The sequence below is a fragment of the Mesoplodon densirostris genome, chromosome 6, assembly GCF_025265405.1.
Source record: "Mesoplodon densirostris isolate mMesDen1 chromosome 6, mMesDen1 primary haplotype, whole genome shotgun sequence".
NCBI lineage: Eukaryota > Metazoa > Chordata > Mammalia > Artiodactyla > Ziphiidae > Mesoplodon > Mesoplodon densirostris.
In genome coordinates, this window is record NC_082666.1 from 83,503,032 (window position 1) to 83,529,080 (window position 26,049).

At 37.0% G+C, this 26,049-nt stretch overlaps 1 protein-coding gene across 1 annotated transcript in view; it reads left to right on the plus strand.

The window, feature by feature from the left end:
- Nucleotides 1-26,049, plus strand: part of PCSK5 (proprotein convertase subtilisin/kexin type 5) — a 334,111-nt gene that overhangs the window by 144,054 nt on the left and 164,008 nt on the right. The window contains exons 6-7 of the mRNA XM_060102335.1: nucleotides 21,115-21,203; nucleotides 24,518-24,690. Coding sequence (XP_059958318.1) covers nucleotides 21,115-21,203; nucleotides 24,518-24,690 — 262 coding nt within the window. The remainder of the gene's footprint in view (nucleotides 1-21,114; nucleotides 21,204-24,517; nucleotides 24,691-26,049) is intronic.

Genomic DNA, 26,049 nt, shown 5'->3' on the forward strand with positions numbered 1-26,049 from the left:
GACGCGCAGGCCCAGCAGCCATGGCTCACGGGCCCAGCCGCTCCGCGGCATGTGGGATCCTCCCGGACCGGGGCACGAACCCGTGTCCCCTGCATCGGCAGGCGGACTCTCAACCACTGCGCCACCGGGGAAGCCCCCATAGTGATATTTTTGAACTAGGAATACAAGCTGGAATTAGGGAAGGGTGTCTGAGCAGAACGACTATGAATGTGAGAGTCTGACATGGGGAAACACACTAAATGGTTGTAGGAGTAACTTAGGAGAAGTCTTTTTGCCACTGGGAGACTTAATTGTCTCTTATATATAAAATGGGGGCAAAAATAGCTTCTTGCAGTTTTCTGTGAGAATTACAGATAATGCATTCTGAATGTTCAGGGTACTATAGGCCCTACTAGCCTATGTAACAATGCAGGGCATTAGCGCTACTTTAGCAGTTTTGTCATCACGAATGCCTAGTGACATAGCTGCAAGTGAAATGTATCATTGACACTTTTCCTCCTGTTATTTCTCTGGGGGAAATGTTTCTACTCAATTGGAATATTTAAATTCTAAATGTGCAAATGGTGGAAGTGGTATCTGGATTTTGGTGGAGCCAGGGGAGGGTGCAAGTCTGAAATTCTCTTGGAAAAGCTAAATGGATCCCAGAGCTTAGGGAGATCATCTCCACTCTAACAATTGATTGTTTCAAGGGTCTTTTCAAAGTCAGATTTTCATAGTCGAGTTTCAAAAAATTGAATATTCCTTCTGAATTTCTTCAAGAAAACTGATCAGAGTCCACCCGTTCTCTGGAAATTACATTTCTTTCCTCACACGTTTGCTAGGAGGACATAGAAGAAGAGGAACATGATCATAAATTTTGAAAGGAGTTCTTAAGTTTACTTGATTGCTCTAAGGTTTTCTTGATTTTAAAATAGCCCTTAAAAACAAAAATAAACAAATGGGACCTAATGAAACTTCAAAGCTTTTGCACAGCAAAGGAAACCATAAACAAGACCAAAAGACAACCCTCAGAATGGGAGAAAATATTTGCAAATGAAGCAACTGACAAAGGATTAATCTCAAAAATTTATAAGCAGCTCATGCAGCTCAATAGCAAAAAACCAAACAACCCAATCCAAAAATGGGCAGAAGACCTAAATAGACATTTCTCCAAAGAAGATATACAGACTGCCAACAAACACATGAAAGAATGCTCAACATCATTAACCATTAGAGAAATGCAAATCAAAACTACAGTGAGATATCATCTCACACCAGTCAGAATGGCCATCATCAAAAAATCTACAAACAATAAATGCTGGAGAGGGTGTGGAGAAGAGGGAACACTCTTGCACTGCTGGTGGGAATGTGAATTGGTACAGCCTCTATGGAGAACAGTATGGAGGTTCCTTAAAAAACTACAAATAGAACTACCATATGACCCAGCAATCCCACTACTGGGCATATACCCTGAGAAAACCATAATTCAAAAAGAGTCATGTACCAAAATGTTCATTGCAGCTCTATTCACAATAGCCTGGAGATGGAAACAACCTAAGTGTCCATCATCGGAGGAATGGATAAAGAAGATGTGGCACATATATACAATGGAATATTACTCAGCCATAAAAAGAAACGAAACTGAGCTATTTGTAATGAGGTGGATAGACCTAGAGTCTGTCATACAGAGTGAAGTAAGTCAGAAAGAGAAAGACAAATACCGTATGCTAACACATATATATGGAATTTAAGAAAAAAAATGTCATGAAGAACCTAGGGGTAAAACAGGAATAAAGACACAGACCTACTTGAGAATGGACTTGAGGATATGGGAAGGGGGAAGGGTAAGCTGTGACAAAGCGAGAGAGAGGCATGGACATATATACACTACCAAACGTAAGGTAGATAGCTAGTGGGAAGCAGCCGAATAGCACAGGGAGATCAGCTCGGTGCTTTGTGACCGCCTGGAGGGGTGGGATAGGGAGGGTGGGAGGGAGGGAGACACAAGAGGGAAGGGATATGGGAACAGATGTATATGTATCACTGATTCACTTTGTTATAAAGCAGAAACTAAGAAAAAATAAATAAATAAAATAAAATAGCCCTTAAAAACTCAGTTAATTTTGCATTTTATTATATGATTTATTTATTGGATTTATAGCAATCTGTCCTTCAAAGAATGACCCAAAAAACTTAGGTGAATACAATAATTATTGTGATTATGAAAAGAATTACAACAATAAAGCAGTGGTGAACACACATCTCCGTGTGTTCCTGAGATTACAATATGCTCTCCATCCCAATGCAAGAGAAAAGTTTTAAAACAGTGATCATTTCAACATTCTTGTTCAAAAATTTGATCTACCTTGTTTTCACCAGTTGGTGACTGGTTTCCATGGAAATGGAAATGAAATAAGCATTCCTCATTTTAGATTCTCAGCTGCCCCATGCCAACTGAGAGCTGTAAATGCCATTTGGTTAACAGCAAGGATCCAGAATTCTTCCATTTTAAAGTGGCAGAGGGAGAGGAAAAGAAAATGTTTGCAAAGTCATTTTGCTTTTCTCCTTTAGAAAAGGACACAGTTTTATGATTGTCCGAGCTATTGACTGATCGTTATCAAACACCTACTATGTCCAACAGGTTATCAAACACATACTATGTCCAACAGTGCCTCTTCTGATTAATCAGTTTAAATCTCTTTTCCACTCTTCACAAAGTTCGTTACCTCACTGAGATTTAACTAGCCTGTGATTGCCTTCCTGGTTGTCTACCTGCTGTCCCAATGATGGTCACTGAACAGGAAAGTGGTCAAAATGTTGGAAGGAGACAGTTTGGTGATCTCAATGAGCTCAGACTTGAAGGGAAAAAAACAGTCTATTGAAAAAGGGAGTGCATGGGGGGCATGTTGGAAAATGATCACTCTTGAGAGAATGTTAGTTAATTTTGCCATAAAGATTTCAAATTTCTGAGATTGTCGCCTCTAACTACTACATTTTCTAGAACTGTTACATAGGGAAGATAATGAAGAATATTATAAATAAATGCTTTAACCAGAAATATTTGTCTCAATACAGTTGTCCTCTTTTATCCTGTTTTTTGGAGTCGGAAAAGTTGAATCAATCTGAATGCTAGAATAAAACGTTAGTAGCATTAACCCATAATGTTTTCTTTTCTATTCTAAGATGTTTAGATACTAGGTCAACAAAGGATTAGACTCTTGTTCTTAAATATCACCCAGTGTGGTTCTATGAACACACTTCTCTTGGGACATAAAGAGTTTCTCTGTGTCCCAATGTCTAACTTTAATAAAGAAAACCAGGCATAATGACATCCAGCCACGGGCCTCCCCTGTGTCTATAAGTGTGGTCTCACACCTACCAAAGCAAGTAATGTGTCAACTAAGGAAAAAAGAGCCTTATACCGGACTTAAGAAACTGCATGACTGCTTCAAAGGAAATCTTACTGATGCTGATCATGCAATTTAGGCCCTGACATTTTCTGTTATCACATTGTATTCATGGGGGAATATCCTTCTCATGATTGTTTCAGTATAAACAGCTTGTGCATTCCAGTGACTTGAGAAAAAAGCATTTAGGATATGGAAAGGGACTTGCATAGAATATACAGTGAAGGTCAAGATAACAAGCCAATTCTGGATGTGGCAGGGACTCAAACTCTGTGACTGCTCTGCACTCTCAAGAGAGGGGAGCAAGTTTCTTATTCTCTCACTTAATCTACAACCTACCCAGTTTGGAGAAGCCGTGCATAAGGGACTCATTATTGGGATAAATAGGTGTTGGGAGGAGAAAACATTAGAAATGAATCCACTTAAATTGGGGCCAGAGTCTTATAATGAACGATGCAAATGGTGTTTTATTTTAAACAATAAAGCTAAAATGATGAAAATACATGTAGTTTATTATCTAACAGAACACGCAGCTATAGCCATTCTTACATCAAACAAAAATGAATCATGTTTACAGTTGTCATTTTTATGTAATATTGTGAAATTTGAATTTTAGTAGAGTCATAAACAGACTCAGTTTATAAAAATCTTTATCGGTTTTTCTAAGGGCCATTTGCAATCATTTTATTGACAAATCATTCTCATTTAAAGCCACTGTCACGCCGCCAGAGTTGTTACATTTTCACTAAATCTCGCTCTTCTGTATCCTCTTTCAACAAAAGCTTTCAGAATGATTAAAGCTATTCTCAAATATTATTTTCATTGATTGTATGAAATCCTGTGTCTTTTGAAAGTTCATTAGGCAGTTGATTTGCTTGATTTGCCTTGTATTGTTTGCACTTTATGTTTACGCAGAGATAAAAAAGTTCTAACACTGAAAAGGACGGGGATGCTTGAGTCGGCAGTAATTTTATTAGTGGTAGGATCATTCGTGAATATCTTTTTTACTCTCTTAGTTAGGAAACCTAATCCTTATGGTACCCTGTTAAAAAGAACCTGTGGGCAGTGATCCAAATAGCTTCAAAGGTGCACTTCTGAGCATTCCTCTCAGGAAGGGTCTCAAGTCATCGTGACTTTATTTGGCCCTGCTGAGTATGTGTGTGCCTGAAGATGGATGCATGTTCTTCTATAAATTCATTGTGCATTTGCTGTTGTGGAAACACTAGGACTTGGTGTCAGGAGATCTGGGTTCAAGTTCTTTTGCAGTAAACTGGCTGTATTTCCTTGGTGAAGTCACTTAACCCATAAGAATCTCCATTACCTTTCGTATAACACGGGGATGAAAGTACATGCAGTGCAAGATTATTGGAGACATCAAGTTAAATGAAATGTGAGAAGCTAGATGAGATTATCTGGCAAATAATCAATAAGTGAACCTTATTACCTTCATTGATTTGATGTGTAAACTGCAAATTGTATTAAGCATTCCTTCAAATGGAAATGATACCAGTGGATATGAATGATACATAATAGTTGTTGGGATGATGAATTTACATTAAAAAATATTCAGTATTAATATCAAATCATAGGAAGTGGAGGTAGAAAAGGTAGAAGCATGTGTTTTTTGGTTCCCAAAAAGACATAAATGGTTATGACTGTATTTATCCTTCATGCCTAGAAACCAGAGATTAGCAAACTGTACAATATAGGTAAATCTGCCCAGTGACTCTCTAGCTAAGAACCGTATTTACGTTTTCAAAAGGTTTTTTTAAAAAGAGGAATGTGTGACAGAGACTGTATGTGGCCCTAGAAAGCCCGAAATATTTACTGTTTGGCCCATTACAGAAAATGTTTGCCAACCCCTGCTCATAAACTCATGCAAATACCATCATAATAAAGATCCATCCCTTATGTTACTTCTAAATGAAGTACGATTTCTGTGTTAAAATGCTGAGTTGATAATTAGAGATTACGGTAAATTATATGTTTTGGAGGAAGGCATTCCTTAATTGTTGGTTTCATACTTCCATAACGTTGAGAACCTTCCAGTGTGTGAGGAAATGGCTCTGATGAACTCTGCAGAGAGAACCAGAAATAGCTGTCAAGAAATGGAAAGGCTGGCAGTTGCTTGGTGGAGCTGAGCTGAAGTGATGATAGCCCAGTGAATATAAGGCGTTCAAGTTACTTATCTATACTTTAGGACCTCTTTCTCAGAGTGCAAAGGGACCCTGGGACCAAGCGCCACCCAACTTCTCAGACCCTGGAGCCACAGTTTACCTACTGTATTGCAGACAAATAAGATTAGGTAATAGTCACCTATTTTAGATCATTATTCCCTGCAAAGTACAACTCAAGTCTTTAGAAGTGTTTTGACAGTTCATTTATGATATGGAAGCAGTCTCAAGCAAGGTGAAGTCAAACAGTTATAAGATCACTGTTCTCCATCAGTCAATTGTTAACAGATTTTGAGAAAAACGGATATTTTTAGGCCATTTCATGGTGTATAGGTACTGAATGGTATCTTTACCTGAATATTTTAGCAAAAGCAAATAGAAGCAGAACTTTAAATAGTTTACTGCCAAATGAACATAGGCTTGTGAATTACTGCTTATTATTCAGGATTTCCAGGCCAACGGAATTCGTTGAAAATACATTATATCATGTCTATTTTTCTCATTATTTGAATCCTTAGTGACTAATACATTCCTCAGGATGTGTTAGGTACTCAATAAATGTTTGCTGAATGAATGACTCAGAAAAGTTAATTAATTATGGACCGGAACGTGGGAGTAGTCTCATTACATACACTTAACTAGATCATTATAATGTTCATAAAATGAGAATTTACCTATGTACCAGGAGCACAGGTAAAATTGAAACATTGATTGTCTATGTAGGTTACATTCTAGCATCCTGGTCTCTTGTTTTTGCTACTTTAGAATTATTTCTATGAGGTGGTTTTCAGTATACATTTGGAGAAGAGAAATATGTATGGAAAGAAATAGACCACAAAAATCAAAATTATAATTTGATACAGGTCATTATTTCTTTCATTATCTTTATAGATCTTTTTCTGGTCTCTTGGTATACACATTGAGTATATACCTCATATTTCATGCTTTTATGAGTTCTAATTATGAAGTTTTCTTTTAATTATGAGGATGAGAAATTACAGGAAAAATCAGCTCAGGTGTAAGGAGGAGAAAGTTCTTTAGGCTGCATACCAAGCATTTTCATAAACACCAACCCCAAGTCAGAACTCTTGGGGCAGAAATTCCTGTAACACTTTGTACATAAACCTTGATTAGTGTGTACTTCAATACTTGGTAATTATTTGCATAAATCTTACAACACCCCTGTCAGTGATCTTAGGTTCAATTGGTCAGTTGAACTCATAGAACTCATTAGGCCCCAAGTGGTAATTAGATGGATAGAAATATAATGTACTAGTAAGGCAATATCAGCTGTAGTTCTTTAGGAAGAATGCTCACCAGTTCCAGGACTATTTTCTACTCTTCCCCTGTCTCCCACCACGACCCAAGTGACACCCAAGTGACACCTCCAGTGTGCTAGAAAGAAAGGTGTGAGAGTCCCTTTGCCCTAGAAACCCCATGCTCCTAGGAACAGTATTTCTTGCAAATGCCTATGAATAGAGCTTCCAGGGCCTCACAAGGAAGGGCACACTCAATTTCCAGGGTCCACTCTCAGAAGCCCAAAACCAAGACTCCTCTCCATGTGTTTATTGTTCTGGCCACAGACCTCCCTGTTCATGGTCACTCACCAACCAACTTTCATTTTTTTTTTTTTACCATGAGCAATGTTGCTTGGTAGCTGACATTCCACCTTTTTCAGATACCAAGGGAAACAGAGCTAGAAAGTCAAAATCAAAGTGATTTTTCCATAGGTAAGGAAGAAAGCTTTTATTATCCTTGACTCAGAATCTTCCCCACCAAGACTGTGAACACCACAACTTTGGAAAATTCAACTCTGTATGCCCCTTGCTTAGAAGATGCCTAGGACATAGGATGTGAATTATCTGGACTTGAGAAAGTAAGGAGGGACGGATGGAAGGAGGGAGCAAAGAAGGGCTGGAAGGGATTAATATTGATAACTAAAACATTTCTTGGTAAGTACTTTAATAATTTTCAAAAAAATAACAGCATTCCTGACAGAGTTCATTGCTTGCTTAAAAACAAAGTGTATTTCTTTTTTTTTTTTTTTTTTTTGCGGTATGCGGGCCTCTCACTGTTGCGGCCCCTCCCGTTGCGGAGCACAGGCTCCGGACGCGCAGGCCCAGCGGCCATGGCTCACGGGCCCAGCCGCTCCGCGGCATATGGGATCCCCCCAGACCGGGGCACGAACCCGTATCCCCTGCATCGGCAGGCGGACTCTCAACCACTGCGCCACCAGGGAGGCCCCAAAGTGTATTTCTTTTTAAAAAAAAAATATCTTTATTGGAGTATAATTGCTTTACAATGTTGTGTTAGTTTCTGCTGTACAACAAAGTGAATCAGCTATATGTATACATATATCCCTATATCCCCTCCCTCTTGCGTCTCCCTCCCACACTCCCTATCCCATCCCTCTAGGTGGTCACAAAGCACTGAGCTTATCTCCCGGTGCTATGCAGCTGCTTCCCACTAGCCATCCATTTTACGTTTGGTAGTGTATATATGTCAGTGCTACTCTCTCACTTAATCCCAGCTTCCCCTTCCCTCTCCCCGTGTCCTCAAGTCCATTCTCTACATCTGCGTCTTTATTCCTGCCCTGCCACTAGGTTCATCAGTACCATTTTTTTAGATTCCATATATGTGCGTTGGCATACGGTATTTGTTTTTCTCTTTCTGACTTACTTCACTCTGTATGACAGGCTCTAGGTCCATCCACCTCACTACAAATAACTCAATTTTGTTTCTTTTTATGGCTGAGTAATATTCCATTGTATATATGTGCCACATCTTCTTTATCCATTCATCTGTTGATGGACACTTACGTTGCTTCCATGTCCTGGCTATTGTAAATAGAGCTGCAGTGAACATTGTGGTACATGACTCTTTTTGAATGATGGTTTTCTCAGGGTATATGCCCAGTAGTGGGATTGCTGGGTCGTATGGTAGTTCTATTTTTAGTTTTTTAAGGAACTTCCATTCTGTTCTCCATAGTGGCTGTATCAATTTACATTCCCACCAACAGTGCAAGAGGGTTCCCTTTTCTCCACACCCTCTCCATCATATATTGTTTGTAGATTTTTTGATGATGGTCATTCTGACCAGTGTGAGGTGATACCTCATTGTAGCTTTAATTTGCATTTCTCTAATGATTAGTGATGTTGAGCATCCTTTCATGTGTTTGTTGGCAGTCTGTATATCTTTGGAGAAATGTCTATTTAGGTCTTCTGCCCATTTTTGGATTAGGTTGTTTGGGTTTTTTTAATTGAGCTGAATGAGCTGCTTGTATATTTTGGAGATTAATCCTTTGTCAGTTGCTTTGTTTGCAAATATTTTCTCCCATTCTGAGGATTGTCTTTTCATCTGTTTATGGTTTCCTTTGCTGTGCAAAAGCTTTTAAGTTTCATTAGGTCCCATTTGTTTATTTTTGGTTTTATTTCCATTATTCTAGGGGGTGGGTCAAAAAAGATCTTGCTGTGATTTATGTCCTAGAGTGTTCTGTCTATGTTTTCCTGTAAGAGTTTTATAGTGTCTGGCCTTGCATTTAGGTCTTAAATCCATTTAGAGTTTATTTTTGTGTATGGTGTTGGGAAGTGTTCTAATTTCATTCTTTTACATGTAGCTCTCCAGTTTTTCCCAGCACCACTTATTGAAGAGGCTGTCTTTTCTCCATTGTGTCTTCTTGCCTCCTTTGTCAAAGATAAGGTGACCATACATGCGTGGGTTTGTCTCTGGGCTTTCTATCCTGTTCCATTGATCTATATTTCTGTTTTTGTGCCAGTACAGAAAGTGTTATATTTCTATGTTCTGGAACTGTAGGTAGTAATTATCCTAACAAAGCAGACAGATGTCCAGTGGAAAAGGTGGGCATTATGTTGTCCCTCCAGTCCCAGGGAAGAGTCGGATCCTCCAGATCCACATTTAATGAACTTTTAAGAGAAAACACTTGACTCCCAGCTCACTAAAAACACACCTAAAAAGAATCAGCAGGAATGACTAATATCTGAATATTCATAGTCAAGAGGTAAAGGAGACAATTTCTCAGGCCTACATTGGTGGTGGAATATGAGATCAGGCTGTTCCCAAAGCTCTGACTACATGGAGTAAAAACCAGTAGTTCTAAGTTTCAAAGACTGAAAAGAACACTCTGATAAGAGGTTAGGGAGTTGGAAGAGTAGGGTGGTGGGCTCTTAATAGACCCAGTGGGGAAGGAATAGCATCATGGAATCACTAGGGGATATAGACAGGCATGAGCGATCTGAATTCATATAAATAAGCTCAAGTAACACATAGAAAACTAATCATTAAAGCAAAAAGAGGAACTGAAAAACATGGTGGGGTAAATTTAGAGTATTAACTAGGGAGCCAAGAAAAAGGGCCTCATTTCATCATCATGATTAATATATTTCATCAAAGGGATCTCTCATACCCTAGTGCCTTGACGTTGATCCGTAAGACAAGGGTAGGAAGAGAGGTAGGCTGATAGAAAGCTGGTTACTGTCTTGGTCAGGACTATATACATAACACATGTACATAAATGCCTGCCGTGAGCTTTTTTTCTTTTTTAATTGAAGTATAGTTGATTTACAATGTTATGTTAGTTTCAGGTGTACAGCAAAGTGACTCAGATATATATACATACTAGTTTTTATTCCATGTAGTTAGAGCTTTGGGAGCAGCCTGATCTCATTTTCCACCACAGTGGAGGCCTGAGAAATTGTCTCCCTTACCCCTTGATTCTTCTTCAGATTCTTTTCATTTATAGGGTATTACAAAATATTGAGTATAGTTCCCTTTGCTATACAATAGGTCTTTGTTGGTTATCTCTTTTATATATAGTAGTGTGTATATGTTAACCTGCTGTGCGTTTTACTGTACTTCATCATTCCATGCAACATTATATTTGGGAAAGCAACAGAGGTATAGAACTAGGTTTTCTGATAAATCAAGCTATTTATTCTTTCCTTTAAACGTGGGCTAGCATAGTTAACAATGAATTCATTTAATGGTGAATAAGTCGTTTTACTAGGCTGGGGAGGTTAAGGAAGAGGGAAAATGGGAGAGGTGAGAAAACACTTCTAAAGCAGTTTGACCACTTGAGATTTATTTATTTTATTGTCAGTATTTTGTGTTCTGACTGAAATATTCTTTTTGAATTACAATGAACATTATAAATAACTATACAAATTCTTCAAACCTACAATAATTTTTAAACTTAAAAAAAATAATCATAAACTCACAGAGAGTTTCAGAAATAGTAGAGGTCCCCCATATCCTTCACCTAAATTCTCCCAGTGGTAACAACATATGTAATTATAGTAAAATATCAAAACTAGGAAATTGACATTAATGCAATTTACACACCTTATTCAGATTCCACCAGTTTTTACATGCACTCGTGTGTGTGGGTATATGTGTGTCAAACTAACAATACTTCTAACCCTCCAAAAGAAATATTCTTCAGCATTTTTTTAATACTAACTAGTCATTTACATATGATATTATCTGATGCTAATTCTTAGTAGTATTCTGTTACTACCTAATACTCTAATACTATAATATATTTTTTCATTTTCTTTCCTTGCCTGCAGTGTATCTGTTAGACTTCGGAGCAGTTGATGAATGCTAACTTTTATTAATTTCTTTAAATATTGTATATATTACTCCTGAGGGCCTTAAAGAGGATTCACAATGTGTATTGCTAAGTATAGACACTGTCATAGTTTAAGTTCATGTTTAAAATTCTTTCAGTATTAGGCTATCAAAAGGTCTGTGACTATAATCTTATTTTATGTAACTGTTTGTCATTGTCTTAGTTCAGATTACTCTAACAGAATACTATAGACTGGGTGGCTTAAACAACAAATATTTATTTTTCACAGTTCTGGAGGCTGGGAAGTCTAATATCAAGGTATTGGCAGATTTGGTTTTCAGCTTGTAGATGGCTGCCTTCTTACATGGCAAAGAGAGAGAAGGGAAGCAAGCTCTCTTGTATCTCTTCTGATAAGGGCACCCATCCCATCATGATGGTACCCCTCTCATCACTTAATTACCTCCCCAAGGCCTCATCTCCAGATATCATCACATTGAGATTAGGGTTTCAACATGTGAATTAATTAGGGGTGGGGCAGACAGAAACATTCAGTCCATAGTAGTTATTTTGAATGAGTTTTCCTAGTATATTTTGTGTTTCTTGCTAGTGTAATTTTAAAAATAATATCATTGAAGCCTCAGAGACTATGTATAATTGTAGTTACATCAGAAGCTATTGTCTTAATTGTCTCACAAAAACTAATCACCAAAAAGTGGACTGTGTGATTTTTTCTTCTTAAAATTTTTAATTTATCTTTTTTTTTGCTTTATAACAAATTTAATCAGTTATACATATACATATGTTCCCATATCCCCTCCCTTTTGCGTTTCCCTCCCACCCTCCCTATCCCACCCCTCCAGGCGGTCACAAAGCACCGAGCTGATCTCCCTGTGCTATGCGGCTGCTTCCCACTAGCTATCTACCTTACGTTTGGTAGTGTATATATGTCCATGCCGCTCTTTCACTTTGTCACAGCTTACCCTTCCCCCTCCCCATATCCTCAAGTCCATTCTCTAGTAGGTCTGTGTCTTTATTCCTGTCTTACCCCTATGTTCTTCATGACATTTTTTTTTCTTAAATTCCATATATATGTGTCAGCATACAGTATTTGTCTTTCTCTTTCTGACTTACTTCACTCTGTATGACAGATTCTAGGTCCATCCACCTCATTACAAATAGCTCAGTTTCATTTCCTTTTATGGCTGAGTAATATTCCATTGTATATATGTGCCACATCTTCTTTATCCATTCATCCGATGATGGACACTTAGGTTGTTTCCATCTCCAGGCTATTGTAAATAGGGCTGCTATGAACATTTTGGTACATGTCTCTTTTTGGATTATGGTTTTCTCGGGGTATATGCCCAGTAGTGGGATTGCTGGGTCATATGGTAGTTCTATTTGTAGTTTTTTAAGGAACCTCCATACCGTTCTCCATAGCGGCTGTACCAATTCACATTCCCACCAGCAGTGCAAGAGTGTTCCCTTTTTTCCACACCCTCTCCAGCATTTATTGTTTCTAGATTTTTTGATGATGGCCATTCTGACTGGTGTGAGATGATATCTCATTGTAGTTTTGATTTGCATTTCTCTAATGAGTAAAGATGTTGAGCATCCTTTCATGTGTTTGTTGGCAGTCTGTATATCTTCTGTGGAGAAATGTCTATTTAGGTCTTCTGCCCATTTTTGGATTGGGTTGTTTGTTTTTTTGTTATTGAGCTGCATGAGCTGCTTATAAATTTTGGAGATTAATCCTTTGTCAGTTGCTTCATTTACAAATATTTTCTCCCATTCTGAGGGTTGTCTTTTGGTCTTGTTTATGGTTTCCTTTGCTGTGCAAAAGCTTTTAAGTTTCATTAGGTCCCATGTGTTTATTTTTGTCTTTATTTCCATTTCTCTAGGAGGTGGGTCAAAAAGGATCTTGCTGTGATTTATGTCATAGAGTGTTCTGCCTATGTTTTCCTCTAAGAGTTTGATAGTGTCTGGCCTTACCTTTAGGTCTTTAATCCATTTTGAGCTTATTTTTGTGTATGGTGTTAGGGAGTGATCTAATCTCATACTTTTACATGTCCCTATCCAGTTTTCCCAGCACCACTTATTGAAGAGACTGTCCTTTCTCCACTGTACATTCCTGCCTCCTTTATCAAAGATAAGGTGACCATATGTCCGTGGGTTTAACTCTGGGCTTTCTATCCTGTTCCATTGATCTATCTTTCTGTTTTTGTGCCAGTACCATACTGTCTTGATGACTGTAGCTTTGTAGTATAGTCTGAAGTCAGGGAGCCTGATTCCTCCAGCTCCATTTTTCGTTCTCAAGATTGCTTTGGCTATTCGGGGTCTTTTGTGTTTCCATACAAATTGTGAAATTTTTTGTTCTAGTTCTGTGAAAAATGCCAGTGGTAGTTTGATAGGGATTGCATTGAATCTGTAGATTGCTTTGGGTAGTAGAGTCATTTTCACAATGTTGATTCTTCCAATCCAAGAACATGGTACATCTCTCCATCTATTTGTATCATCTTTAATTTCTTTCATCAGTGTCTTATAATTTTCTGCATACAGGTCTTTTGTCTCCTTAGGTAGGTTTATTCCTAGATATTTTATTCTTTTTGTTGCAGTTTTTAATTTATCTTTTTAAAAAATATATTTCTTAAGCTTTTTGCTGAAGACAGGGTGAAAATCCATTTTCAACTATTTTCCATTCTTCTTAAGTTTTTTAAGATTACCAACATTTCCTCCTTATAACTCAAGTTGCATAAATTATCATGGGGATTTTATAAAAGATATTGTCACATATGCTGTCATCAATAGTAATGAGGAAATAAAGATGCCTCTGCCTCACAAAATAAGTAGGGTAGCAGGCAAAGAAGTCAGGAAATCTTGGCAATCATTCAAAGACTTAGGAATGTGGGTCCTTGTGAGTCTTGCTGGAAGAGTGAAAAGGCTTTAGAAAAGGACCCAGGAGACCCAGATCTAGTCTTTGCCCTGTCACAGTTTATACCTTCCAATCACTGTCTTACTGACTGAATTTTCTCACTTGTAAAATAAGAGAAGTAATATCTGTTTTGCTTACATCACAGGGTTGAAGTGAGAATCAGATGAGGTTAAAATACTTTGAGAAGTGGAGAGTGTGATATAAAGTGGTAGTATTATCAAGAACAACACAAGCAGTCAGAAACAGCCGCTCTGAGTGATATATCGGAGAACACCTCAAACACATCACTATTGCTTGCTCCCCTCTCCCCTTCTAAGGGGGCTTTTGAAGTAGACTCAGATGGAAGGTTTTCACTCAGATTCAAACAGAATCAAAACATGCCAAGGAGAATGGGCACATCAGATGTCAAAAGGGAATAGAAACAGTGTGAGGGTGAGCCAGAATCCACAAACAGCTGAAGATGTTTGTTCCAAGAAAGACATGAAATAGAAAGTAGTCTTTCGCCAACTTACCATTGCTTGATTCCATACAAGTATAAGTTTGACTTCCAAGCAATGTCGTGATAACTAACTGGAGACCTCTTGCATGTGTCCTGATGTCTCTGGTTCATTGCTGAGCTCATTCACATCTTGTTTTCAGATCCATGGTAAATCTCAAATGAGTTAATATTTCCATCCCCACTAACTCATATGAAATAAAAAGAAGTTCACAAAGCAGTGTGACTAGAGGACTGGGGGAAAGCAAATGAAGGAGCAAAGGTGGTATTTTACTACCTAGCAAGATTTAGTAGACCCCACAAATTTATACTCTAGACTAACTTCACCTAATTTGTATGTGTTCACAGTATTATAGAAATGAGTTAATAGGTATTCTCTGATCTCATTTTCCATCCTTTCAATCAGATAGCCAAGGTAAAACTTGTTGAGACCTGTAATTGCAGTGGTATCTTGTTGGGTAATATAGCAGATGACCAAAAAAAAATTTTTTTTCTGAGTAAGAAAAAGCCATCGGACAAAGACAGACATGATTTTTAAATCAAAATGCTCTTTAAGCCAAATGGTTTATTCAAGTAAAAATTATATAATACAACGTTTTACACTTACTAGGGGCCCTGGCAGCAATGCCCTTAAGAGATTCAGAGAAGTGATGTATTTTTAAGTCCTAATTTGTCTACATGTGCTTTATTTTAGATGATGTCCAATTTAAGTCACTGGTTTACATATCCTTATAATTTACATACTTGGGTTATCTTCTAGAAGTCTCAGAAAATATGTGTCTTAGTAATATTGTGAACATATGCAAGAAAGCTAAACAGGTGACTCATTTCCAAGGGACATTACGTGGGACGTGGCTAGTAAAGTTTGCATTTAGGTGTGTGGGGGTCAGAACATAATCTAATGAGTATATTGTTTTCTGGACTAAAATCTACTAAAATTTTCTTCTTATGCTGAAAACTTTACATGCTCATAATCTGTCATCTCTGAAGAAAAATACAACTGAAAAACAGACTTTTGTCTGTTTTGTGACTTTCATATTTATTGACGTCATGAATATACTTTTTGCTAACCACCCTTTGTTCTTTGGGAGAAGGAAGAAATTGAATCATGTTCATGTACTTGAATAGGTCATGATGATATCCATTGTTCTATGATCTATTTAAAATCCATGTCAAGACAGAGTCCAACTAGGATATAAAAATAAAAATGATGACTAGTACTTTACTTGGAGTAATGATCATTGTCATCTGAAGAGTGGGCTGTTTAAATGTAGTTGAGCTGGCATTTTGGACCCTCAATTACAGTATGCTGCAATATATGATTTAACTGATACTTAAAATATATGTGTCAACAGTACAGTATAACTTCCCTATCTCCCCAAAATAGCCCATATATTATGATGTAGAGCCCTGTACAGAAATCTTTACAAGAAATGGTTTTATAAACAAAATAGTCACTCTGTTCTTCACTTATAAACGTTCACTGTACATTAATGATGCACATAATATGTGCAAGGCTTTACCACATTTTAGAAATACAGAACCATGTTACTTCTGTCTTTTAGTAATATGGTAGAACAGATATTCAATTAAATCTCTCCTACCACAGTATATCTAAAACTCATGGGAAAATATTAAAGAACTTTTCAGTGCATGGTTGAGCTAATGGGCTACCAGAGTATTTCTCTGAGAAAGTGCAAATTTATCAACTACGTGGGCAACAGGTGGACACTAGGCATTTCCCAGGGTGAGCAACCAATCCCAGCCAGACTGGAGATGGATTTTTTAAAGTCCAGAGATGGCAGGAGACAAGGCCTTGGTCCAAAGGGTGTGAGAAGCTTTCTGCATAAAATGGAACCCCTGAGGTACTATCTTCAGTGCAATAACCATAGAAAAAGAAAACCTACACAGAGAGACAGAGGATGTATTTGACTTTCTCTCCCTGGGTGATAGATAGGGCAAGACGATAAATAAATAACTACCTTGGAGAATAACTAAATTCTCTTGTGGAATTTTCACCTATAATCCATATTACTTGTATGGCCCACATTTTTAATTTGGTGGAACAGGTCCTGGTTGGTGTAGCCCAAAATATGTGTTAGAAGTGAATTTAAATCTTCTTTAAAACAATGAGTTTTCCATACCCATCCTCAAGGAATTCACAAAGATAAAAGCCTAAACAACATGATCTCCTAATTTGACAATTCACCAACTACATGGGGGAAACGTCACCCTGAAAACAAGCCAATAGAAAAAATGAATAGCAGAATTAGATTCACCTATTTAGAATTATTATATATAATTCATATGCATCAAGAAATAAATATTGAAAAGCATTTTTAAGAAAAATTGACTATCCAAATTAACTGGGTGGACTTGACAAAAGATCTTTAAAAAGTAAAACGTATAAATAACTGAAAAGAAGAATGCAATGAATGGACTAAATAACAGGTTGGTCATGGCCGAAGATAGGTAAGTGAAGTATAGGACTGAGCAGGTTACACAGAACACAGCCGAGAGAGAGAAGGATGGGGGAAGCCTGAAGCTGAGATTGAAGATTAAGATAGTGTGAAAAGGTCTAATGTATGCTTAACGGGGATTCTGACAGGAGGAACCATAGAATGATGTAAAGGCAGTGCATCAAGGTACTAGCTTACAAAGGTACTAGCTAAGACTTCTGAAGATTTAAATATTAAACTACAGGTTTAGGAATTCCAAGAAAGAATTTTTAAAAATACATACATATAACATCTTCATGAACCTGCAGAATGGAAAAGACAAAGATCTGAAAAGCATCCAGAGAGAACTAGATTGCCAGCTGGCTGATTTCTCACCAGAAACAGTGGAAGCTAAAAATTGGTGGAATGGCATCTTTGAAGTGCTGTTAGTCTAGGATTCTATATCCAGTGAAATTAGTTTTTAAGAACCACAGTAAAATAAAGTCATTTTCTGAGGCTACCAAAAGCCTCTCCGATGGGTACATTTATAGAATGTTCTTCAGAAAGAAATCAGTGATCCCAGAAGGAAATAAGAGCTACAAAAATAAACAGAGCAAAGAATGTAAATCTAAACAAACATTGATTGTTTAAAATAGAACAGTAGTGGGTGATTTCTAGAGTTAAAAAATCCAATGTATAACTATAATTATGGGGGCATCATGTCAAGGGGTGGATAATCAGTTAAAACATTCTAAAGTCTGCATTGTTTGGGAAAAGGTGAAAAAAGTATTAATAATTTTAGTGTTTGTGATCTTAGCTATCTATTATCAAATATCTAGGGTAACCATTAAATAATAGAATATAACATCCAAACTAGTACAGGGGAAAAAATACAGAAATGAATATGAATATATGAATACATAGACACTGTAAATGGACTGACTCTTGAGTCAAAGACAAAGATAGCCTAGCTTCAAAAAAACGTAATTATATTCTACTTATGAGGCATACTAATATGAACACAGAATATTTGAAACTAAAAGGATCAAGTGGTTTATAATTTAAATATTAACCAGATATCTTTAATTTTTATTGCAAGAACCACAGTGTTACTACATATTCCTAAACAGTTTGTTTCACTAGAAAGACTTGATAATTCCTTTCTAAATACAAAAAAAATTGATAGAACTTCAAAGAACATTAACAAATCCACAATATAATGAACAAGCTTGACATAATGGACTTATATGGAACAATTGGAGAATACACATCCTTTCAAAGCACATGGAACATTTATAAAAGTTGATCATATGCTTCGCCATTTTATGAGCTCACAAAATTCAAATGATTGCTTCATAAAAATTATATTCTTGGGCCTCCCTGGTGGCGCAAGTGGTTGAGAGTCCGCCTGCCGATGCAGGGGATACGGGTTCGTGCCCCGGTCTGGGAGGATCCCATATGCCGCGGAGCGGCTGGGCCCGTGAGCCATGGCTGCTGAGCCTGCGCGTCCGGAGCCTGCGCGTCCGGAGCCTGTGCTCCGCAACGGGGGAGGCCACAACAGTGAGAGGCCCGCATACCGCAAAAAAAAAAAAAAAAAAAAAAAATTATATTCTTTTATCATAAGGTAATCAAGTTATTGATCGATATAAAAAACATAACACCTGCATACATTTGAAAAATTTAAATCATACTTCTAAATAACCCATGGGCCAAAGAATAAACCAGAGCCACATTAAAAGCATAGGCCCTTATGATCCTGTAGAACTTGCATTAATTAATAATAGAGCCAATGAAGTATAAAAACAGTAGACTCATAAAGGGAGTTTGACATTTGAATAAAAATAATCTACACCATGAAGTAATATGCAGTGAGAGGCTAATGAAGATTCATAGTAAATAATTACTATGCTCAGGGGAAAATTAGTTTAGCTTGGGGCTTACAAAAATATTTTTTTAAAAAAGAGATCATTTTTTCTGATGATTAAATTGTATAACCAAATATCAGAGGGCAAGATAATTATGAGTACATCAAAATTAAATAACTATGTGTGACAACCTAAAAGTGCCATAAATAAGATTGTTACATTCCAAACAAAGCATTTGGAAATATATTTGCAACAGGTATGATAGAAAGGCAAGAAGTGATTTGGGCAAAAAGCATGAAGAGGTTATTCAGAAAGCAAGAAATAGAAATAGCTAATAAAGATTTGAAAAGATGTACAACATCAAATGTAATCAGAAGGGATAAAGAGGGAAGCAACAATGAGATAATATTTTTCAAGTCTGCTTGGTAAGCATGAAAAAGATTGAAAATTCATACATAGGGGTTTACGTACACAGGGGTTCGTCCATATATTTTCTCCATTCTTCATATTGTCATTCAACTTGGCTTATGGCCTGTCTTTTTTTGTCATTAATTAAAATTTGGTGTTTTGTAGTACTATTTATCACTCTTGCAGTTTTTATGAGGTTCGGTTATACTACTTTTATCTTCTGTTGACAGTGTGACAGTATATTCTGTACTCTTTGATCCAGTAATTCCAATTCTAGAAATTTGTCCCAAGGTATATAAAATTTTGTATATACAAAACTGTTCTTTGTAGCTTCATTAATACTAGTGAAAAAATGGGTAAATTTCCAGAAATAAAGATTATGATGCGTGTGTGTGTGTGTGTGTGTATATATACACACACACACACACACACACACATATAGGTATATGTATATAGGTATATGCTATTTCTATATAAATATAAAAGATTATATAGAATAATAGTAGCCATTTAAGTTATATATAGATTAATCTTTACATAAAAAGAGATGCATGATATTACTAAGTGGAAAAAGCAGGATATATCTCTTTTGTGTGAACTGGTGTATACCTATCAGTTATAAGCAGCTATTTGTTTACAGTTGCATAGACAGTAGTTATATCCCATGATGAGTGTGTAGAATATGCTGTAAAATAAAAAGTACCAGAACAGAATCAGGGGTCCTGAGTTTTAGTCACTGTTGGGCTATTTTTGACAGATCTCTTTACATCTCAGGGCCTCCTTAAGTGCCCTCATCTCTAAAAATGTGGGAAGGGAGGTGAGCATTGACTTCATTAGCATAGAAATACACCACAGTGGTTGTCACGTCCCCCTCCTGCATCCAGGGCAAGCATTAGTCGTCAGTCCTCGCCCTCTTTCTCTGGGCTTAGCCATGCCTTAGAATTGTTCTCAGCACACACCGTATTAGGCCACCATTTCTAAACAGATTGTCCTTTGCACTTGACGCTTCTTTGCCATCCTTGGATAAGATCTTAGAAGTCCTTTCAGCTAAATGATTTTTCTGATTAAAGAACTAAGTTATTGTGGTGAGAAATAACAAGGAATATCTTTCAGAAAAATTTTGTACTTTTCTGGCAGCCACATCTTTAAAAAGGTGAACACAAACAGGTAAAATAGGTTTTGATAATATATTTTATTAAGTACAATATATCAACATGTAATTGATATAAAATAACTACTAATGCATTATTTTATGTTGTCTTTTCACATAAGATCTTTGAAATCCAGTGTGTATTTACAGCAATCCCATCTTAGATGATGAATTTTCTTTGGAAATCCTTGATGTATATTTTAATTTCCTGTTTAAAAAGTAGTTTCTCATACCCACATTATTAAATTTTCTAATAAATGAGTACTAGTTTTTAAATTTAATTAAAATTAAAAATTAAAATGTGGTCACAGTAGCCATATTTCAAGTACCCATTAGCCATAGGTGGCTGGTGTTTACCATATTGGACATCAAAAGTTCAGAGAATACAAAGGAACATACAACTTGATTTTAGCCTTCAAGGAGATTTTCTGGTTGGGAAAGCAAGATATCAAAAATAAGCATACAGGAATGTAATCCAAAACAGAATGTAATTAAGTGTAAGTGTAAGTGTAAAAGTTTGCAATGGACAGACTTAATGCTACTTGGGTAAGAAATTCCAGAAACGCCTACAGCTTGCTACATTCTTCACCACGTTGAAGTCTGAGTGGTGTCGAGGATGTGTTGAGTTTGGGAGAATGAAGTGTCTTCCTTTAGAAAGTGTGTGTGTTCTCCCTGCAGGCACGGGACCCGCTGTGCTGGAGAAGTGGCCGCTGCAGCAAACAACTCTCACTGCACAGTTGGCATTGCTTTCAACGCCAGGATCGGAGGTATGGGAAACAGGCACGAGTGGATGTAGAAACAAGCCAAGAGCTCTCACCCTAACTGGTTTTCAGAACCCTTTTCTGAACTAAAGACAGGCATATGTTTGCATAATAGAGTTCAACTACTGCTGACAGCAAAAAGACCTTGTTAACCTGCATTATTAAGCAGCCCCCTAAAGCGTTGCAAACACAGACATTTCTTTCTTTAAATAGGAATAAGAAAAGGTTGTCCAATAACGAAGATGGGGTCATTACCATCTATACCAAATTGTACAATTGGTACCTGGGTCAGAAAGAACTAAGGATATAAACACCAGGCCATAATATCTCTATGGAAAGAAGCATTTTGAAATTCTGTCAAAGCAGAAAATATGTTTTTTCTTTCCCATAGGCTTTACAAAATTTCCTTTAAATTGTAATTAAAAGGTAAAGAGTAAAATCTCCTTTTGTAGCCCCAGAGTATAGTAATACTATTACCATTAATAATTGCAGGTTATAGATATACATATATATACATACACAAGCTCAAATATACATATACTTACTACAAGGACCAACCAAAGCAGTGTAAATTCAGATATTAATAAAACAAACTCTTACTTTCCCATTTGTAATCATCTTTTTTAGTATAGCCTGGTGACACAGCCACGCACAAATGGGAAGAAAACATTGTAAGAGATGGTATAGATCCTACTGGCTTTGAAGGTGTTCCTCTAAGCATCTCCTGAAGCTTCATTTCATAAGATGAAGCTCCTGGAACCAGGCTGACATCCTTGTTTCCAATATACTATTTGTTTCCAAATGGTAAACAGAGTTGGATCTAAAAAATAGAAATGATAGTCCTTTCTAAGGTTAATGTAGATGTCTTATAACATGAAATAATTGGGGTATACAATGACGGTGCTAAGAAAAGGTTTTTTGAGACTGTCTTTTGCGTCATTCGTCAGTAAATTTGACCTCTTTCTTTCTTTCATTTCACCCGGGATTCCTAGAGTATGGCAGCTTATTAACCAGCAATTAGCAGTACTCTGAGAGCATCTGCTGTGTATCAAAGGCAAGGTTCATGGAGGTGTTATGGAAAGGAGACAGACATCCTCTGAAGAATTGTGAGGGTGCTGGAGGCCCCTGCTCTCCTCAGGATAGTTGGATGACTACAGTGGCTGTCCAGTCAACCCTACTTGCTGTCCAGCACACACACACTCACATACACAGACACACACCCAGGTCCCTATCATTACTATTCAGTACTAACCCAGCACTTCTGACCTTGAGGGAATGAAGGGATGAACTTGTGAAGTTCACAGATAAACTGCTGACCTAGCTAAACAAGACCTCTAAAACAATGAATGAATGGCAATGCCTGACAAATGTTCTTTCATCCTAAAAGCAAGAACATCCTAAATTATAAATTTAACCCTTCAGAGCCAAGGCATGAAGGCTTGCAGTTAGTTAAATGAAGAAAACGTAACCTTTCATTTTTAAACCTGAGAAAATAAAATTCTTATCAATTTTTGGTCAGAAAATTAATATTATGCTCTAGATATGATTTTATCAAGCATGTTTTCATGGACGTCACATAAATTTCATGGTGTAGAAACTGAATTCAGGTGCTGTGTAGACACTCCTGTGTTTAGACATACTGATCGGATTATTTCAGGCCTCCCTGTAGTGGTAAAATAGTTCCATTTTATACCTTTAAATAGAAGTAAGAATATGAAATATTTCATCTTTATTTGGTAAAAACCATGCAGATGAGTTTTGAATATTCATGTCAAATCAAAACAAACCAATGGCTGCTGAGGACCCAGTATGTGCAGAGCATCCTGCTGGGTATTTTCCTCCCACAAAATAAACTGCTGAAAAGCTTTCTAAGTATGCTTTACATTCCATAATTTTTAAATGGACTTGTTCAAAACCTTTGTTCTCCACATCACCTGTTTCTATACATCTCCTTTGAAAATACGCAAGTCTAGAAGAAAAGATAGTCAAGAGATACAGCAGCCAAATGCAACGTCTTTAGGGATGCTTTGGGAAATTTAAGGTAGAGTGGGTGTTTGTTTCCCCCTTTTTTTTGGAAAAAATATTAAAGGATAGAGTGTCATATCTGTCATGTAATTTAAAATGGTTTAGCCTAATATTTATATTTTTAGATGAAGAAAACATTGCAAAATGTTAACAGTTGTTGAGTCCTGGCTGTATCCGGGTTCATTGTCATTTTTTTCTGTTTTTCTGTGTTTGTGATTTTATAGTTAAAAGTTAAACATTTTTTAAAAGCACAAAGAAGGTATGGTTCCTTCAAGAATATTTTTATATTCCACCAGAATTCCCACCTCAAACCACATAGCCTCTAAAGCTGCCTGATTTAGGGGTTTTTTTTTTTTTTTGATTTAGGGTTTTATTATTTAATCCTCATTTATTGGTAACCAAAGAAAGTTGAAATCCTACTAGATAACAAGGTTTTCTTAAGGAGTAAATTTGGTCTATAAGGACATAATTTTAAAGTAATACAATATCTCAGTGATGGTATTTAGCTTCAGCTGAAGGAAAGATATGTTTACTTATTAGGTGTTTTGTTGTTATTGCGTGTCTGTAAAATAAAAAGAAAGAAAGAAAGCTTTGTATTTGACAATTTTTTTTAGTATCTTAGTGTCTATTTTTGCAAATTAAGGTTAATAATAAATTCCTATCTGTCTGGTGGGAATACTTACATGGAGATTAATGACTAAACATTGTCCAAACCCTTTGAGAATTATTTGATGTATAACATGCACAGAGGGCATTCTCACTTATTATTTGACTTATAATAACTTGGCAAAGAAGTCATATATTAAGTTCACATCAGTATTTCAGATTAGGAGATAATATTAAATATGGAGGAAATTGGACCACTCTAACTTGGCGGCTTTCCAAATTTCTAAGACTGCTGGGGTTAGAATGTTTATACCAATTATGAGCCCAAGGTACCTAATGAAGAGAAGTTTCGGGAAGATGGATTGCTTGAGGCTCCCTTTGTCAAGAGACAAAGATATCTCTTAAGACAGAGATAAAGAGAAGGGAAGGAATGTGGAAACTTAGAAAAAGAGAACAATGGCTAAAAAAAGTTTTTAAAGAAGTTTTGCTCTTCTACATGCAATGTAACTTCCTTTCCCCCCCAAGAAAGCTTCAGAAAAGTCTTGCACTATCCTTTTCTGAGGAACATACGCTGACTTAAGTGTTGATTTAAAGGTTATTCTTTCCTTAAAGAAAAAATGCTACAATTGAAATATATCTTGGTCTGGGTGAAGCTTCTGATAGAGTTACTTCCCCTTTCTGTCTTACAGGAGTTCGAATGCTGGATGGAGATGTCACGGATATGGTTGAAGCAAAATCAGTTAGCTTCAATCCTCAGCATGTGCACATTTACAGTGCGAGCTGGGGCCCGGATGATGATGGCAAGACTGTGGATGGACCAGCTCCACTCACCCGGCAAGCCTTTGAAAACGGTGTTAGAATGGTAGGTGGGTTTTTTTGTTTTTTTATTTTACTGGAGTATAGTTGATTCACAATATTGTGTTAGTTTCAGGTGTACAGCAAAGTGATTCAGTTATACATACACATAGATTCATTCTTTTTTAGATTCTTTTCTCATATAGGTTATCCCAGAATATTGAGTAGAGTTCCCTGTGCTATACAGTAGGTCCTTGTTGGTTATCTGTCTTGTATATAGTAGTGTGTATGTTTATCCCAAGCTCCTGATTTATCCCTCCCACCCACATTTCCCCTTTGGTAATCAGAAGTTTGTTTTCAGTATCTGTAAGTCTGTTTCTGTTTTGTAAATAAGTTCATTTGTTTCATTTTTAAAAAAATTAGATTCCATTTCCAATATCATTAGTGATATTTGTCTTTCTCTGTCTGACTTACTTCACTTACTATGATAATCTCTAGGTCTATCCATGTTGCTGAAAATGGCATTTCATTCTTTCTGATGGCTGAGTAATATTCCATTGTATATATGTACCACATCTTCTTTATCCATTCCTTTGTTGGTGGACATTTAGGTTGCTTCCATGTCTTGGCTATTGTGAATAGTGCTGCAATGAACATTGGGGTGCATGTATCCTTTCGGATTACGTTTTTCTCTGGATATATGCCCAGGAGTGGGATTGCTGGATCATATGATAACTATTTTTAGTTTTCTGAGGAACCTCCGTATTGTTTTCCATAGTGGCTGTATCAATTTACATTCCCACCAACAGTGTAGAAGGGTTCCCTTTTCTCCACACCCTCTCCAGCATTTATTATTTGTAGACTTTTTAATAATGGCCATTCTGACTGGTGTGAGGTGATACTTCATTGTAGTTTTGATTTGCATTTCTCTGATAATTAGTGATGTTCAGCATTTTTTCATGTGCTTTTTGGCAATCGGTATGTCTTCTTTGGAAAAATGTCTATTTAGATCTTTTGCCCATTTTTTGATTGGGTTGTTTGTTTTTTCGACATAGAGCTGCATGAGCTATTTGTTATTTTTTTTTTTTTTTTTTTTTTTTTGCGGTACGCGGGCCTCTCACTGTTGTGGCCCCTCCCGTTGCGGAGCACAGGCTCCGGACGCGCAGGCTCAGCGGCCATGGCTCACGGGCCCAGCCGCTTCGCGGCATGTGGGATCTTCCCGGACCGGGGAATGAACCCGCGTCCCCTGCATCGGCAGGCGGACTCTCAACCACTGCGCCACCAGGGAAGCCCTATTTGTATATTTTAAAAGCACCTCAGCTCAAACTGTGTTGATTGGTGATGACTTTCATATGAAGCCACCTCTGAAACAGTGAGTTTCCAATCCTCCCGTCTAGAGGAATGCATGGAGCTCTAGGCTGAGTCA